At 50.2% G+C, this 18,481-nt stretch overlaps 1 protein-coding gene across 5 annotated transcripts in view; it reads left to right on the top strand.

Annotated features, from left to right (window-relative positions):
- Nucleotides 1–17,817, top strand: part of TOX2 (TOX high mobility group box family member 2) — a 155,928-nt gene extending 138,111 nt beyond the window's left edge. For 4 of the 5 annotated variants that reach the window (XM_049868893.1, XM_049868896.1, XM_049868891.1 and 1 more), the window contains 5 exons: nt 6,050–6,289; nt 8,869–9,096; nt 11,654–11,734; nt 13,122–13,520; nt 14,639–17,817. In XM_049868893.1, coding sequence (XP_049724850.1) covers nt 6,050–6,289; nt 8,869–9,096; nt 11,654–11,734; nt 13,122–13,520; nt 14,639–14,839 — 1,149 coding nt within the window. In that variant the 3' untranslated portion in view covers nt 14,840–17,817. The remainder of the gene's footprint in view (nt 1–6,049; nt 6,290–8,868; nt 9,097–11,653; nt 11,735–13,121; nt 13,521–14,638) is intronic. The other variant, XM_049868892.1, reaches the window with a different exon arrangement.
- Nucleotides 17,818–18,481: the final 664 nt, after the last annotated feature.

Below are 18,481 nucleotides of genomic sequence, written 5' to 3'. Positions count from 1 at the left end.
GCCTCAAAGCCTACACTATTTAACATCTGGCCCTTTACAGAAGAAGTTTGCCAACTCTTGATCAGCATCAGGCTATGCCACGCCTTGTGCTGTTGTTTTTATTGTCATGGGAGCCCCCCTCTCTACTTCACTCTCTGCTCGTTTTTTTTAGAACCTTCTGTTATTTTTGACCTCTTCTTAGCCCAGTTGAGATCTGGTTCAAGCTCACACCTTGAGCAAGTTCATGAGGGGGTGAAGGAAACCTCATGTTGAACACCTACTGTGTGCTGGGCTCTGTGTAAAGTTATCTTTTCATTTGAGGGCCACCCGTTGCCCCATGAGGGCAGGCTCATTGTTGCCTCCAGCCATGTGAGAGCCACTAAGATCTGTGCGGGAGCAGTACGAAGAGCTTAGACTTCGGTCTTCCCACTTCCTAGCTGTGTGACCTTGGGAAAGTCACTCCACCTCAGTGTCTTTAATGTAAAATGGGAGTGATAATAGTGCTTATGTCAAAGCTTTGTCTGTGAAGGTCCTAGCATGGGGCACATAGTAAGCACTCACTAAACATAATAGTCTTATTGTCATTATTACTCTTGTTACCATCTTCTGCATTGTTGTTAGGTGCCATCGAGTCAATTCCAGCTCCTAGCGAACCCATGTGACAGGGTAGAACTGCCCCATAGGGTTTTTGGGGGGTTTAATCTTTACAGAAACAGATCACCAGGTCTTTCTCCTGGGGACCTGTTGGGTGGGTTCAAACCACCAACCTTTCAGTTAGCAGCTGAGCGCTTAACCATTGCACCACCATCTTCTCTAAAATAGGAACCTTAGAATGTGTTGGAGAGGGCTACTCTGAGACCGTGGGAGGGATTGTAAAATGCTGGTCAGCGACTTGGTAATGTTCCTTTGGGGCCTGATTGTGCTCAGAAATGAAGGAGAAGTTTCTGGACCCTCTGAGGCAGCAGTTTAATTGAGAGAATACAGTTGAACAGTGCTGCTGCCTCCACGGGAAGAAACGTGCCAATTCCCCAGGCAAAATGCAAAGCTGTGTTTAATGACACCTTGTTCGAGCTGCCAAGGAAGCGGGCGGGGCGTTAGCTCTGTGCAGCGGCAGAAGGAGGGAAGGAAAAGCTGTGACTTCTTCTCTCCCCACTGAGCGGGGTTACCCTCAGCATATACTGGCTGTCTCTGGAGAGACTGCGAGTGGGGAATTTGTGAAAAGCGGCTCTGTGTGCCTGCAGCCCTGAGAATCTGTTATACCAGGCGAACCTCATTAGGCTCACAATGCTGCCTCCTTACTGTTCCCTGTGCTTCATCCTGCCTGGAGTGGGTGCAGATGTACTCCTGAGTATGGCCATATGTTTCCAGGAGGGAAGCGGGTGGCTCCATTCCTTTGGTTCCCAGACATGTCGGAAGCACCGGCTGGGTGCCAGCCCTCTGCCCTGTGCTGGCAGGCAGGTGTCTGCACATAAGCAGGTGAGGGAGACACACCTGGGGAATGCTGGGAAAGGCTTAGGTAGAGGGCACAGTCAGAGGAAGCAGGAGGGGAGAGAGGTCAGGGGAGTCTTCTCCAAGGAGGTCATGCTTCTGGTGAGCCTCGAAGGATGATGACATGGAGAAAAAGGACAGTGACCAGAGGGTAAGAGGTTCCCATCCTGGAGGGAAGCCCACGTGTCCCCAGGAGCTGGAGTTAGGAGACTGTGCAGATCTTTACAGGGCATTTTACAAGGCCAGAGCATTGCCATCCCACAGGGGGACACGGGAGCCCCTGAAAGATTCTAAGCATGGAGGGGACATTTTATACCCCAGAAGGACCACCCTGGTGCCCCGCATGGAGCCTGGGCCCAAGGAAGCCAGGCTGGGGGGTAGGGGGAGGGCTGGTGCCTTAGTTTGGGATCCCCCTAAAAGCAGACCCTGACGCAAAGGTTTGGGTACAAGTAGTTTGAAGGGTGATCCCAGGAAGCGCTTCAAAGGAAGGGGAGGTGAGACCAGGAAGGGAAGAAAGGCCATAAGCTGGGGAGGGTGGAGTTAATAGGGTGTTAATTAGCCCTGGTGGCATAATGGTTAAGTGCTTGGCTGCTAACAGAAAGGTCGGCAGTTCAAACCCACCTGCCACTCCACAGGAGAAAGGTATGACAGTCAGGTATGACAGACTGCTTCCGTAAAGATTTACGGCCTTGGAAACCCTATGGGGGCAGTTCTACTCTGCCCTGTAGGGTCGCTACGAGTTGTAATAATCTCGAGTTTAATAGGATGTTAAGGAGCCCTGGTGGCACAATAGTTAATTACTCAGCTGTTAACCAAAAGGTTGGCGGCTCGAACTCACCAGCTGCTCCATGGGAGAAAAGACCTGGCGATCCACTTCCATAAAGATTATAGCCTAGGAAACCCCATGGGGCAGTTCTATTCTCCTATAGGGTCGCTATGAGTTGGAATTGACCCAGTGGCAATGGGTTTGGTTTTTTTTTTTTTTTCTCAACTGTAGTTGTGGGTCTCTATGAGTCGGAATTGATTTGACAGCACACAACAAAAACAACACCAACAGGATGTTAAGGAGTCCTGGTAGTGCAACAGTTAAGCCCTCAGCTATTAACCAAAAGATTAGCAGTTCGAATCCACCCAGTGACTCCATGGGAGAAAGACCTGGTGATCTTCTGTAAAGATTACAGCCTAGAAAACCCTATGGGGCAGTTCTACTCTGTCACGTGAAGTCGCTCTGAGTCAGAATCGATTGAACAGCACCCAAGGATAACAACTATGGGATAGAATACACCTCAAAACTGTCACACTGAGGGCAGTAGAAGCCAAGATTTTAGCCACAAACTCATGTCCCTCATCTGTTGAAGGTCACTTCTAAGACCTCAGCTCCTCAGCACTTCCAGCCTGCCTCGGGTTAGAGAATGCTCTCAGGTAAGGAGACACTGGAAACCATTAGCATGGACAGTGACCCTCTGACAGTAACCTTCAATCTAGGCCAAGGGCACACAGGCAGTGCCCCCACAGCACCTGCTGTAGCTGACTAGGACAAAAGGGAATGATCACTGAGCATGTTGGGCAGAGGGGGTAGATTCTGATTGGGTAGGGGCCCTGTGAGCTGTGGAGTACTCCGGGAACGGTTTGCAGGGGGTGGACGTGGTCATCAGACTCTCTCTGTCCCTCTCCTCTGAGTTCACCTTTTTTTTTTGAAAGCCAGTAATTGGCTTTATATGAAACACTTTCTTGGGTGGAAGATGGGAATTTAGAATCATGCCCCCTGGTTTGTAGTTATCCATGCAGAAGCAGCTGACTCACCCAGGGGAGTGTAAGAGAGAGGAGGGCAGGTGGACAGAGCCAGAGGATGGGCTGAAGAAGCTGAGAAGGCCTGGGTGGAGAGGTAGCTGACAGCCCAGTGCTGAGCCCTCGCAAAGGGGAAGTGCTGCAGGGTAGGCATCAGCCCCCGGGCTGGAGGACAGAGGCATGTTTGGGGAATCCTCCTAGCTTAGGGAGAAAATGTAATGGTCTGGAGAAAGCCACCTCCAGCCTTAGTTGCTATGCCGTCATGAACAAATCTCTGAACCTCTCTGAGCCTTGGTTACCTCGGCTGGGGATGATTACATTACCTGCCTCCTGTAGTAGTTGTCAAAAGGTTGGCAGTTTGAATCCACCAGCTACTCCTTGAAAACCCTATGGGGCAGTTCTCTTCTGTCCTATAAGGTCGCTATGAGTTGGAATTGACCCAACCGCAATGGGTTTGGTTTTTTTTTTTTTCAACTGTAGTTGTGGGGCCCCTGAGTGGCACAGATGCTTTGTGCTCTGCTACTAACCAGAAGGTTGGCGATTCTAATCCACCCAGTGGCATTGCAGAAGAAAGGCCTGGCAATCTACTTCCATAAGATCACAGCCATTGAAAACCCTATGGAGTGGGGTCACCACGAGTCAGAATCGACTCGATGGCAATGGGTTTGGTCTTTTGGTTTAGGGTAGTTGTGGTGGTTAACGAGTCACATACGGGAATGCTTAGCACTGGTTCTGGCACCTGGTAAATGCTTAATAAAAACTTCCCCTTCTCCTCTATCTCCTCCTTGTCCTCTTCTTCCTCCTGATGCTGAAGATGGTGTTGAGAGCGATGAAGATGATTAAAGTGATAGGGGTCTTGATGAGGACAGACTCCAGATGTGTTGTCACTGGGAGGAGAGGAGCTAGTGATAGCGAGGATAGACTCTTCTCTGAAGAAGTTTGCGCAGGGACAGAAGCTTTTAGGAGACCTGGAGCTAAGGGAAGTTTTTATTCAAAGACAGGAGAAAAGTGAGCGTGATTTGATGCCAATGGTGCATATCAATTCTCAAAAGGCAAATAACGCAGAGCATATTCTTTGATCATTTTAGTTTCTAGAAATCACAGTATGTTACACAAATAACGCACACATTTTTGCCAACCACGCAAACCCCACCTCACCATTTTCATAAGCGAGACGTGCCCCGCGTTATATGCGTGCACACATTATTTACATGGGTGCGCTGTTTGCGAAAATATGATGGTAAGCAAAAAGAGAAAACAAAAAAATTAACCATTTAGGAATTTAAAAACTCTTCTTAAACAACTCTTAGATCAAAGAGGAAATGAAATGGAAATAAATAAATTGAAAGTCATAATAACGAAAGCTTTTTATGTGATGAAGTCTATGAGAAGTGTTAAAGTTATACTCAGGAAAATTCATAGCATTAAATATATTACGAAAAGTTAAAGAGTGAAAATAAATTTCATGCAACTCAGAATTGAGAGGGGAGTGACAATAGTAAACCCTTATACAGCAGAGGTAGGGATCAATAAAGATAAAATTAGATATTACAGAATTAGAAAACAGAGAAGCAGTAGAAGTGATAAATCTAAGAGCTGATTCTTTGAAGGAGAAGAGAAACAACTCGCATAATAAGAAAACCCATTAGCTTGCCTAATAAAGAAAAGTGGAGGAAAACCTGGATACTCAATATCTCAGGTTAGAAAGAGGGAAAAACCACAGATACAGAGGAAATAAAAATAATTATGAGTGTGCAAATTGTTATGCCTTGCCCTACCGTGTGTGTCTGTATATAATGTGTAGGTTAAAAGTACACACTATGCTAAATATGTGTTTAGTATGAGAAATGCCTATATGTAAAAGTCAATAGCTTTCTTGTATTCCAAAGTTAACCAGTTAGAGACTATCCTGGTGAATAGAGTTAGGAAGAAAAATGCTAAACTTTATCAAGGGATTTATTTATTTTATGCATTTCACAGACCCTTATACAATATAGAGCTTGTTGTGTGCCAGGTGGAGTCGCAGAGTGGTGCAAACAGTTAACACAACATGCTTGGCTGCTACCCAAAAGGTTGGAGGTTCCAGTCCACTCAGAGGTGCCTTGGAAGAAAGGCCTGGCAATTTACTGAAAATCAGCCATTGATAACCCTATGGAGCATACTTCCACTCTGACACACATGGGGTTGCCATGAGTTAGAATTGACTAGACAGCAACTGTTTTTTGTTTTGTTTTAATTCCAGGCACATTTAATCCTTTAACAACCTATAGGTATGTTTGATTATAATCCACATTTTACCAATGAAGAAACTGAGGCACAGCGAGGTTAAGAAACTTGGCCAAAGTCACCCAGCTTATAAATGACAGAACCAGGATTCAAAAGGCAATTAGTTTCCAGCATCTGTACACTTTGTGCTGTGTAGTGAATGAATGCAGAAACGTAGCACATTCCAGGAGAGAAGACTCAGTATCATAAGGTGATTAGTTCACAACTGGACTGAGCTGTCTGGCAAGGGCAGAAATACTCACCTTTCATCTAGGGTGAATACCAACAAGATGACAAACTGTCAAGGAGTAGAAGAACCCCCACAGGTGCACCCACTCATGCAGGGGTCAAAGTGGAATGGGGTGGCCACTCCACCTGGAGACCCATGGGGAAGCCACAGCCCAGAGTGGAGCCGGGCCACCCTTGATGTCGCCCCTACAATGCCCCCTCCCCCGAGTCCCTAAATGCAGACGTGATGGTGTGGTGGGGCAGATCTCTTCTAACTCAAAATGCCCTGTCCTCCTCTTAGATCCAGGAGATGGTCCACTCGGAGGTTGCTGCCTACGACTCAGGCCGGCCAGGGCCCCTGCTGGGCCGCCCGGGGATGCTGGCCAGCCACATGAGCGCCCTCAGCCAATCCCAGCTCATTTCTCAGATGGGCATCCGGAGCGGCATCACCCACAGCTCCCCATCACCCCCAGGGAGCAAGTCAGCGACCCCCTCTCCCTCCAGTTCAACCCAGGAGGAGGAGTCGGAAGCACATTTCAAGGTACGTAGGGGCAGATGCCCCTCCCATCAGCAGGGGTGGGCCCTGCGTGGAGATGGGCATCACCACCTCTAGAAAAGACTAGAAGAATGTCTGTACCCTTTGCTGGAAAAGGAGGAGGATGAAAAACAGCAAGTAGAACAGGGACCACTGACCAGAACACTTTGTCAATGGGAATAGCACCTGTTGGTGCTAAACTGCCTGTGTGTCCTTGACAAGCTCTATCCTCTTTGTGCCTCCACAGCCTTGTGTATAAAGCAGAGAAAACACCAATAAATGTCAATGGGCTGGGGTGAGAGGATGCCATGAGAACATGGCAGAAGGCATATACCTGAATGGCCAGGGGTTCATTTCAGCGGCATCTGTAGGATCCTCAGGGTCCCATTTTATGGCTACCTTGGCCTTTTAGAAGATGCTCCAACAAAAATGTGGGGTACAGCAGAGGGTACCTCTAGACCCAAGGTGTTCAGCACTGACAATGGGGTGCTAAAAATGCACCCCCCCCATTGGGGGGTCCCCCTGCAATATCCCTGGAGCCCAGGGGTGGTCTAGGCTCTTCAAGAACATGTCAGTGATAAGAGCCACCACCTGGCCACTGCAGTCCTGTCTTTGCACTTTCCAAATCTGTCTCCTGGTCAGAGCATCTTGTTTTACTAGGAAGGGAAAGAGAGGCCGGGAGAGGCCAGGGGTGGAAGTGCTTTCCCAGGTCTCCCAATGAGCTGGTGACAGAATCCAGACTCGATCCCATGACTGGTGCCTCCCACAGTCAGTCCAGTGCCCTTTCTTCTTCCTAAGGGCCTCTCAGATTTTTTCCACATTTCCTACAGAAGCCCAGGGCAGTAGCCATGGCGCCCATACTAACTGTCAGAGACCCTGACCTTGTCGACTAGGGTGGGTGCCTCTGAATCTTGGTCCAACTTGATCTCAGGATCACTCGGCCACTGTCATAGGCCAGACAGGGTTTTTATTTTATTTCATATTTTGCAAACACAAAACACTTCTTATGGACCAGACATTGTTGTAGGCACGTAGTATGTATTCATCCCTGTAATCCTCAGAGTAGCCCTATGTGGTAGGTTACCCTGATTATCTCCATTTGGTAGATGGGGAAGCTGAGGCCCAGAGAGGTTAAGTAATTTATCCACTATCACACAGCAGTAAGTGGCCAAGCCGGCATTCAAGCCCAGACGCTTACAGTCTGGCCCCAGCATATGTGCACGTGACCATGTCTGTTGAGCTCTTCATCAGTTACAAGGTGCATCTTCTTCCCTTATCTTGTAAGGTGCTGAGAAAACTGAGGCTCAGAGAGGTGGGTGGCTGCCATGAAAGACTCAGGAACAGAACCAGCATTGCCCCAGACCCCTGCCCTTCACTGTCCCTCAGACTTGGAGGCCTGAATCTTGTCCACAGGCCCATGGTTTCTTTATCACTCCATGGTGTCACCGTCATCTTCTTGGCAGTTAGAGCTGTGGTCATCACTGCAGGATCCAGGGCCTTCTGCCAAAGTCCTGGGTCCCTATGTGTCCTGAGGTGTGTGGTAAGCATCCCATAGCTGCCCCTGGAAGCCCTTAGGCACTCACAGGATTATGGTCTTGAAATCTGACTGCTCCAGACCCAGGTGTCCGGGATGAGGCCACTGGCTCCAGTGCTGGTCTCTCCCCTCCAACCACCCTCACATGGGGATTAAACAACCTGCCCAAAGATGCCCAGCTGAAATGTGGTAGAGGACACCAGTGCTTTTTAATCAAGAATAATCTTTGGAGATTATCTGTGATCACAAGGGGGAAGGCTGTTAAGAGAACATATATATATCCAAAACATAGGAACAGGGCAAAACAAAAAGAATGACTGCATATTCTTTCGATGTCATCCCAAAGCACTGTCCAACAGGCTCATTCAGAAATTACCTGATTCTCTAGGAGAATGTACCCTTGTTTTGTTTGATTCATTATTGATTATGGATTAGGGTGTTTTGTAGCTCTGTAAAAACAGATGTTAACCTGGAAAAGAGTAACAGATCTGTGAATGGTTTTGTCTGATGACGAGGCAAATTATTTTTTTCCTATAGGGATGCAAATGATTTCTGTCCAGTAGAAAAGAGTAAAACCCCTAGAGGTTATAGTCTGATTGCTTGATAGGGTTATCAACCAGTTTTACGTGTGATTTAGTAATCTTATCCCGGCATTCTTTCAGAGACTGTAAATACTTCTTCCTTTATTTCTTCGAGCCAGCTCTACCATCATGCTGATTCTCTCATTAATGAGTTAAACAGAAACCCAGGGCTCCCACCCAGGACGTGTGTATGTGTGTGTGTGTGTGTGTGTGTGTGTGTGTGTGTGTGTGCATCTGTCTGTCTGTCCAACCCTGGGCAGGGCTTCAGTTGCCTCCCCACCTGGTGCATGGTCAGCCTGACAGTGCGGCCTATTCTGCACATGTTTGAGTCCAGGCAGTGGTTAGTTCCCTGTCATTGCCCGTGAATGAGACTACTGAGCTAAGTCCAGCTCTGGCCGAGGCTGGGTTGTATCAGCTTCAGCAGGAGGTCCTTGGCTGCTAAGGTTTTCTGACCTCTGTCACCTGGGCAGATCTCGGGAGAGAAGAGACCCTCAGCTGACCCAGGAAAAAAGGCCAAGAACCCAAAGAAGAAGAAGAAGAAGGACCCCAATGAGCCCCAGAAGCCGGTGTCGGCATACGCGCTGTTCTTCAGAGACACTCAGGCTGCCATCAAGGGACAGAACCCCAGCGCCACCTTCGGTGACGTGTCCAAAATCGTGGCCTCCATGTGGGACAGCTTGGGAGAGGAGCAGAAGCAGGTGAGTCTTGATCCCATCCTGGGCAGTCCCCAAGGCTTTGTGGTCCTGCAGCCAAGGACAGACTTTGAAGGTCTGAAACCAGGCTGTCCTGAAGCCTGAGACTCTTGCAGAGGTTCCCCTGGGCTCAGCTTGCCCATCTGTAAGCTGGGAAGCTAGGCCTCTTCCAATTCTATTATTTACCAGCTGTGTTTGCTAGCGACCTAACCATTCTGAGCCTCTGCTTCCTCATCTATAAAATGAGGACAAGCATCTCCATCCATCTTGTCCCTCCAACTCTGAACGTCTGGAGTCCAACCCAGAGCTCCCCATCTCACTGACTGCATGCCTATGGCCCCCTCTAAAGGGCCTCCAAGGGGAGTAGGGAGCAGCACTAGCTTGTAAGTAAATGCAAGCTACCAGCTGTGTGACCTCAGGCCGCTCGCCTAACCTCTGTGAGCCTCAGTTTCCTTATCTGTGAAACAATACTGGCAACCATTATCCAAGCTGTGTCTGTGCTAAGCACTGTGCTGGGCTTTCCCTCCATTATCTCACTTTATCCTTGCAGCACCCTGTGGAGTTCGCCATTGCTTTCCTATTTTGATAGGAGGGGATGGTGGCACTGAGAGGCTGGGTGACATGCCCGTGGTCACCACAGTGAGTCAGGGTAGAGTCAGGATTTGAACTCAGACCTGTAGAGCTGGGGGGATCAACTGGGGTGTTGGCAGAAGAGACATTAATCAAATAAGCAGATAAATAAATGTACAATTGTGATTGTGTCATGGACCAGGTGGGTACGTGGTGCATGAGAGCAAAAGAAGGGGAATGGATAGAGTCACGGGAGTCATGTCTCCTGGTGAGACTGAAGGGTGAGTTATCCTGGTCCAGGGGAGCCGTGCATGCAAAGGCCTGGTGGTGGGAAGGAGCCTGGCGAGCACACAGGACTAAACTGAGACCAGGATGGCTACAGTGTAGTGAGAGTCATCGTGATACAGATGAAGCTGGAGAGGTGGGCAGGGGCCAGACGATGCTGGGCTTTGTATGCCTTGGAAGGAGATGGGCCTTGTTCTAAGAGCAGAGAAGACCCTTGAAGAGTGTTAAGCAGAGGAGAGATCAGTCTGGCAGCCTGGAGCAGGTAAGAGTGGGTGTGGCAGAGCAAAAGGCTTTTAGAGTCACCCAGGTGAGAGCTGACGGTGGCCTGGACCAGGTGGATGGGGTAGAGGCTGAGGGACAGGCTGAGGAAGACTCATTCTTGGAATTCTGGCTAGCATTCTAGGTGAATGGAGATGCCATTCGTTAAGGTGAGAAACATGGGAAGAGTACCAGGTTTGGGGCCAGAGAAATGGATTGGTGACTTACCAGTCCTGTCTTTACATATTTGAAATGCTTCCTATATCATATTCTGAAGTTTAAAGTATTTTTAGAATATATTAGTATGAGGAGTTTATTCAGGAGGTGACCCCAGGATCTGCTGGTAAGGGAGCGGGAAAGTGAGTCAGGGAAGGGAAGGCAGTTGCTAAAGGGTGTGTTATCAAAGAAGGTACCACTGTGGGCAACTAGAGGGCAATCCCACTGGGCAACTCTGAGAGCTAGCACAGAACACACTGGGCCTTAGGGTTACGGCATCTGAGCAGCGAGGGAGCTGGAGTGTGTCAGTTAGTTCCAAGTTAATTAGTTTTGAGTGTATAGCAAACAACCCCAAAACATAGTAGGTTCAAACAACTATTTGTTCAGCTCATAAATCTGAGGGTCCACGAATTGTGCTGGGCTTGGCTGGGTGGTTCTTCCGCCATTCCATCTGTGTTCACTCACATGTCTGTATTCAGCTGCCAGCTCTGCTGCTGGGGGTTGGCTGGCTATCAGCTGGGGCACCCGAGGCAAGCTGGGTCGTGTGTCCCTATCACCCAGCATGCTAGCTCAGGCTGGTTCACATAGCAACTCAGGGTTCCAAGAGTAGCAAGAGAGCAAGCCCCAATGTGTAAGCACTTTTCAGCTCTCCACTTATATCACATTAGCTATTGCTCTATTGGGCAAAGCCAGTCACAGTCTAAGCCCAGGGTCATTGTGAGAGGGCACTGCCAAAAGGGAGGTATGAACAAACTGGGGCCATTCCTGCAATCGATCCACTACCTATATGAACCTGGGTGTGAAATCCTAACAAAGATATTAGCAAATTGAATCCAGAGTAACATACTGTGAACAAGTAGGGTTCATTCTAGGATGAAAAGATGGTTCAGCATTGGGAAATCTGTACTGCACTAGGTCAGAATAGGGGTCTTTGAGGGGCCTTGTCTTCCTACAGCCAGATATGGTGACCTGGAGGCCCAGTGAAGTGTATGGCCCCAGGGTACACAGCGACTTGGCTGAAGAACTGAGATATATAGCCTGTTCTCCAGACTCCCTCTGCAGTGCTCCCAGAGAGGGGCCAGCAGTTGACCGACCAGCCCCGGATCTCACCACCCTCATTCAGGTCCATCTCTCAAATCCGTGCCTTGCTGACTGCCCCTTCCCATCCCAGGCCCCTGTGCCGCGTCTCCTCTGTGACATTCTCCCCAACGTTGCTCATTCTTGGATGTTTCAGGCCTATAAGAGGAAGACGGAAGCTGCTAAGAAGGAGTATCTAAAGGCTCTGGCAGCCTACAGGGCCAGCCTCGTCTCCAAGGTAACACTGGAATCCCTGGGCACAGCACTGTTAAGAATAGGGCCACTTGAGGGATAGAGCAAGAACAAGGGCCTGCAGGAATGGCCAGCACTAGGGGCAGTGATGGTTCAGTGGTAGAATTCTCGCCTTTCGTGTGGGAGACCCGATTTCAATGCCCAGCTAATGCACTTCGTGCACACCACCACCCATCTGTCAATGGTGCGCTGTGTGTTGCTATGATGCCGAACGGGTTTCAGCCAAGTTTCCAAACTAAGAGAGACTATGAAGAAAGGCCTGGTGATCTACTTCTGAAAATCAGCCAGTGAAAACCCTATGGATCTCAATGGTCCGATCCATGTCCAATCCACAGCCAGTCATGGGATGGCTCCGGACCAGGCAGCATTTTGTTTCCCTGTGCATGGAGTTATCAGCGGTCAGGGGCTGACTGAACAACAGCTGACAACAACATAGATCTTGGAAAGGATAACTAAAGCCAATGTGGTCACTTCTGCAGTGTCCCCACTATATGCCAGGCTCATGCTGGGCACTTTACATGCGTCTCATTTAATTTTCCCAACAAGAACCCAACACTCAGAAGTGTTAAGTAACTTGACCAAAATTACCTGGCTTATTAAATGGATGTATAGGTTCAAACCCAGTTTTGCTGGTCTTCCAATTTGGCCTTTACTCCCGACCACACTGACTGTCACTTCTTTGAACACTAGCAAGTCAGGATGCTAGGTGTGGCTGTGGGCGTAGAGACCAAGTGGGGTAGAGGGTTGTCCTGGAGCTGCCGCAGAGGAGATGACTTCTGGGTTCCACCAGAAAGAATCAAGCAAATAGGGTGTTCCAAGTAGAGGGAACAGCATGTGCAAAGGTATAGAGGCTGGAGAGAAGCATGAAGGAAGGTTAGTTCAACTGGATGATGCTGGCCTCATTGGCTGGTGAGAAGCATGGAATTCCCCCATGATGGGGGAGAGCCTACAGGGATTAAAGCAGGGGTGATCTGATGGTCAGAGCCAAGGGAACTAGCCAACCAACCAACCAGTTGCCATTGAGTCAGTTCCAGCTCATGGTGATCACACTGTGTGTCAGACAGAACTGTGCTCCATAATAGGGTTTCAGGGATTGATTTTTTGGAAGTAGATCACCTCTCTTCTGAGGCGCCTCTGGGTGGACTTCAATCTCCAGACTTTAGGTTAGCAGCAAGCGTGTTAATCATTTGCACCGCCATCCAAGTGTATCAAGGACCTGCATGATCTCTGGTTAGTGCACAGTTCTCCCTCAAGGGGCTAGAATGCCAGCCAGGGGCCATGTCAGTGGGTTGCATAACCAACCACCTGGTCTCACCGCCCCTGTTCTAGCTTCTCCCTTTTCTCCAGAGTGACTAGTTTCTGTTTCCTTCCAGAGTTCCCCAGACCAGTGTGAGACCAAGAGCACTCAAGCGAACCCTCCAGCCAAAATGCTCCCGCCCAAGCAGCCCATGTACGCCATGCCAGGTCTGGCCTCCTTCCTGACGCCATCGGACCTTCAGGCCTTCCGCAGTGGGGCCTCTCCCGCCAGCCTCGCCCGGACACTGGGCTCCAAGTCACTGCTGCCAGGCCTCAGCGCATCTTCCCCACCGCCGCCGCCCTCCTTCTCACTCAGCCCCCCTCTGCACCAGCAGCTGCCACTGCCCCACCATGCACAGGGTACCCTCCTCAGCCCACCTGTTAGCATGTCCCCGGCTCCCCAGCCTCCCGTCCTGCCCACCCCCATGGCACTCCAAGTGCAGCTGGCTATGAGCCCCTCGCCCTCAGGGCCACAGGTAAGCGGGGCAGGGTGGGAATGGGCCCTTTGGTGATCCTTGCAGAGGGGGGAGGCAGCTTGTGATTTCAAATCCTGGCCCTGGCAACTCACCAGCTATGCAGCCTTAGCCTAGGCACCTTACCTTAATGAGCCTCAGTTACCACATCTATGAAATGTGTCTAGTACACCTTACCTGAGATGTACTGGTTGCAGTGAACAGTTGCCAAGTTGCCAGATACATCCTTTGGCTATTCCAGGCTCTCCTCATCTTATCTTCTGTCCACCTCTGCTCCTTGACTCAAGGATCTGAGGCACAGTGGCTTCTCCCCTAGGGCTCTCCCCAAAGCTTTGGAGACCTGATTCCCACTAATTGTTCCACAGAGACTGTTACAGGGCTCACATGGCTCTGAAGGTCATCCAGCCCAATACACCCTCTCCTCATTTAGCAAAAGGGTTAGGTTCGAAAGACCAGGTCATTATGCAAAATTGGCATTAAATTATGAGAAAATGGAGGATGACCACATCCGATCACAAAATGGAGGATGACTACATCATCACACAACTACCAAATTACATCATTATGTAATTGCCAAACCACTGAGAATCATGGCCCAGCCAAGCTGACACATAACCTTAACCATCACAGCCAGCATTACTCTCGCCTCACGCCTCAGTGTTTGTTACTGCAGACGTACATTGTTAATGTGCAAAATAGCTAGATAGTAGATTTCTTACTATTGTAAAAGCAAAATGTCTGATAATGAGATAGTCTATAAGTGAGGAGAATGTATAACTCCATTTTACAGGTTGGGAAACTGAGGCCCAGAAGGGGAAGGACTCAAAAGGCAAAGTCTTTCACTCTTAGATTCAGCCCAGACAAGCACCTTTCAAAAGGTGCTCTGCTGGGGAAAGGAAGCCACATTGCAGGCAGAGGCAAAGTGGAGATTTTGTGTCACCCAGAGGAAGTGTCTCTTTAGAGTGTTAACATCTTCAAGCACAGAAAGCCCTCATCCTGCCAGAGACAGTCCACCCCTTTTCCTCTCCTGCCAGAGACAGTCCACCCCTTTGTTTCTCCTGACAGAGACAGTTCACCACTTTGTCTCTCCTGTTCACCTGTCTCCTCTTCCCTCTTTGCAGGACTTCCCTCACATCTCTGAGTTCCCCAGTGGTTCGGGGTCCCGCTCACCTGGCCCATCCAACCCCACAAGCAGTGGGGACTGGGACAGCAGTTACCCCAGCGGGGAGTGTGGCATCAGCACTTGCAGGTCAGTCCTCACCCATCCCACCCTTGGCACTGCCTTTGCCCTGTTGATGCTTGGAGAGTGGGAATCGGAATGACAGCGGGGTGGCGAAAAGGCCAGGGGCGATTTGGACCTGGTGAGGCCCTGCAAGTCACTGCCAGCTCTGCTGGGGTTCCTCTTGGGCACTGGATGCTAAAGGTATCCAGGAGATGGATGCAGAGCAAAGTGAGGCCTCCTGGGGCTGGTCTGATTCCAGGGCTTATTTGGGAAAATGAGGGTGGTCTTCTGTCTTACCTTTTTTCCTTCCACCTTCCTCCCCCCGCCCCCCACAAATGCTTCCATGTGACATCCACTGAAAGGCTTTGTGTCTTAGGTTTCCTGGAAGCAGGGTCTGAGGCAGGGATTCGGTGCACTTGATGATGTGTTGAGGGAGTGCTCTCGGGAGATGGGGAAGGAGGGCAGCAGGACAGGGCAAAGGAGGGAGCTAAGCAAGGGCGTGGTCTCAGCTGGAGGCCTCCTTCCACCTGAGTCTATGGGGAGCTCTGGAGCATGATTGGTACCACAGAGTTGGTCCCACCTTGATGTCAGAGAGCTGCCTTTTTGTACCCTGTGCCAGTCAGCCATTGGCTGTGGGCTGCCCCTGGGGGAGTATAGTCCCTGGACAAGGCAGTTCCATTCAGGCAAGGGCAGTGGTCTGGAGAAGTGGGCAGCTGGGCATGCAATGAAGGAAAGCTGGGGGCAACACCAGCAGTGTTCAGTGCACCCAGAAGGGACCAGGCATCTAACCCAAGGAATCCCAAACTTTAAAGGTATCCTCCACTCTGCTCTGCAGCCCGCCATCCTCACTAGACACTAGACTCCAGCACTGCAGGGCTCCTCCCTGGTATTCCTGTGGGCTCAGGCCTCTGGGCCTTTCTCCTTGTCTGCACACTTAGCCTTGAACCCAGGCTCCGTCCTCAAGGAAGCTTGATCTGTGTGATCCCTCCTCCTTCCTGTAATTGAGGGAGAGTGACTTTCATTTCAGCCAACAGAAGGGGGAACACAGAGTGGAGGAGCCACATGTGCTCCTTAACCTGCCTGCTTCGCCCCTCTCCCTCGGCAAGACTCAGTCCTTGGCCACACCTGGGAAAGGTAGTGCTGAGCAGCCGCCTCCCAGAAACAGCTCCATACCACCAAAGGCTGAGCATTAGTGATTGATGGATGGATGGGTGGCCAGCCACCCCTGCCCCAATGGTCAGCCTTCAAGCACAGGGACCCTCGGTGCCAAGGCCACCAGTTCAGCATCGGTTCAGGCAGCTCCTGGGTGCAGAGCAGTCAAGCGTGGCCATGCCCCCGTCTCTGACAAGCCTGGTGAGAGATCAGCACTGTGGACACTCAGCTCAGCAGAAATCCCCTTCCCCACACCCCAAGTGGGTACAGACCCTGCTACCCTACCCCTTTCCCTTCTCTACAATTTCTCCCCAAAGTATGGGAGTCTTTAGTGGACCTCGTAGACTCTCAGAACTTCCTGAGGCCAGCCCTTTGCCCTCAGCTTCACTTTCCCCACGTGGAGAAGAGACCACAGCACCGCCCTATGTGAAAAACATAGAAAGTGCCTGCCACCTTGAATTTTGTATAAGATTTACAACTGGAAGCACCGTGATTACGTGATTACAGATGGATATAAGCGTGGTGGTGTGTTGGAATGGGTGTGGATGAGGGGCAGATGTGCTAAGGACTGGGTGGGTCCTTCTAGGATGCCAGGAGGGGTGTTTGGTTCTGCTTAGTAGAGAGTTGGGAATAGACCTGTCCCGTGTCCCTCAGTCCTCGTCCAGAGGGACAGCAGAATCCAGGGCATGGGGAAAAGGACTAGAGTGCAGGGCCGGGTGCCTCCTAGGCACTGTGTTAGGCCCCCAAGGGCCAGGCAGCTCAGGGGACCGGCTGTGACAGCCCCTCCTCTCTCTGCAGCCTGCTCCCCAGGGACAAATCTCTCTACCTCACCTAATGCTGCCTCCCTCCTGCCCCCTTGCTGAGGCTCGCTGGAGGGCGCTGCTCAGAGCTTGAGGGGCTGACTGCAGAAAAGAGGCCTTGGCGCAGGCAGCAGGGTGAGCAAGAGAGCCGTGACACACCCATGCCCGGGGCTGAGTCCCCTCCGCCATCTCCCACTGGACTCTCCAGAGGCAGCCCATGCCCACCGCCGGCCCACAGAACCTGCAGGAACCTTCTGCCCGACCTGCTTGCTCCAGGGTAGCTGTGGACCGCACTCCTCCTCGTCCACGCCCTGCACTCCGCTCCGCCATCCGTCAGTCCAGACGTCTGGACCGACCCCAGCTCTCGTGGGCCACCCCCAGTTGGCTCAGTTACCAACAGAAGCCCACCTCCAGGGCATGGGGCGGGGACCGGCCCAGCCCTGGACGCGCAAATCCAACGATACAGCGTGAACAAAAGATTCTGAAACCTGTGAACTGTGGGCTCCGTGTAAGTAGTTGACTAAGTGTTTTAGAACTGTGCTGAAGACATCTGTAAGATTATTTTGTCGGGGAAAAAGTAGTTTCCTTTCAGGTAAAAAGCATTTTATATGCCCCTTAGTACTTTTTTTTTTTTACATTTTATCTGAAGGAAGACGTGCACAAAGGCACTACCACCCATTCCTATCTGTACAGCGAGCCCTGGGTGATTTACGACCACACGCTGAGTGTTGCTCTTTTTTTTTTTTTTTTTTTAGCCATATGTCCATCTATTTAAAATTGCCAACGACGACTTTTGTCTATTTATGAAGAAAAATGGAGAACAAAACTACCGTTTAGCATAACGTGTGCGTGGCTTTTTGTTTGGGGGTTTTGGTTTTTCGGCTTAGGTTTTTAATGTTGTTTGCAGCTGTTTCCTGGCCCTGGCAATGTCTGTCTCGGTGCCCAGTGCTTCTCTCAAATTCCTTTATAATAAAACTTATGAAAAGTTGGAAACAAGCCTGTCTCTTCTTGCCTCATAAGCTGGAGCCAGGCCTCCCGTCGTGGCATTCGAGGGGGCTTGGCGGGGACAGAGCCTCTGATGTCAAGCAGACTTGGGTAAAAATCCTGCCTGCCATTCACCAGCCCGTGTGGGTCTCTGAGGAGGTGGCTGGGCCTCCCTGGCCTCAGTTTTGCCATCCTTGGAATGAGGATAATGATGGTATGCATCCGTAGGGTTCTCGGAGTGATTAAAAGGGGTTATGGAATAGAGTGCTGGCCACACAGGGAGCGTTCAGAATGTTCTGGCTGCTGGCATGGTCAACATTTGTTCAAATCTGAGTGTAGAAAAGCACCTAGACGGGGACTGTTTAAACCAGGTTTCCCAACAGATAATAGATAGGTAGGTAGGTAAAGATATAAATAGCTATTGTCAAGTCAAATCCAACTCACGTACAACAGAATGAAACGATGCCCAGTCCTGCATCACCCTTTTGATCCTCGGCATGTTCAAGTTCATGGTTGCAGCTGTTGTGCCATTCCATCTCATTGAGGGTCTCCCTTGCCTTGCTGGCTCTCTACGTCATCAAATGTGATGTCCGCTTCTAGCAAGTGATCCCTCCTGATGGCATGCCCAAAGCAAGTGAACTGGGCAATGTTCTGCTGTGACTCATAGGGTTTCATTGGCTAATTTTTGGAAGCAGATCACCAGGCCTTTCTTCCTAGTCTTAGTCTGGAAGCGCCTCTGAAACCTGTCCACCGTGGGTGACCCTACTGGTATTTGAAATATTGGTGTCATAACTTCCAGCATCCAA

Source organism: Elephas maximus, chromosome 25 (assembly GCF_024166365.1).
Source record: "Elephas maximus indicus isolate mEleMax1 chromosome 25, mEleMax1 primary haplotype, whole genome shotgun sequence".
In the NCBI taxonomy this organism is placed as follows: domain Eukaryota; kingdom Metazoa; phylum Chordata; class Mammalia; order Proboscidea; family Elephantidae; genus Elephas; species Elephas maximus.
The sequence above is the reverse complement of the archived record's forward strand: the minus strand, read 5'-3'. Positions and strand labels throughout refer to the sequence as shown.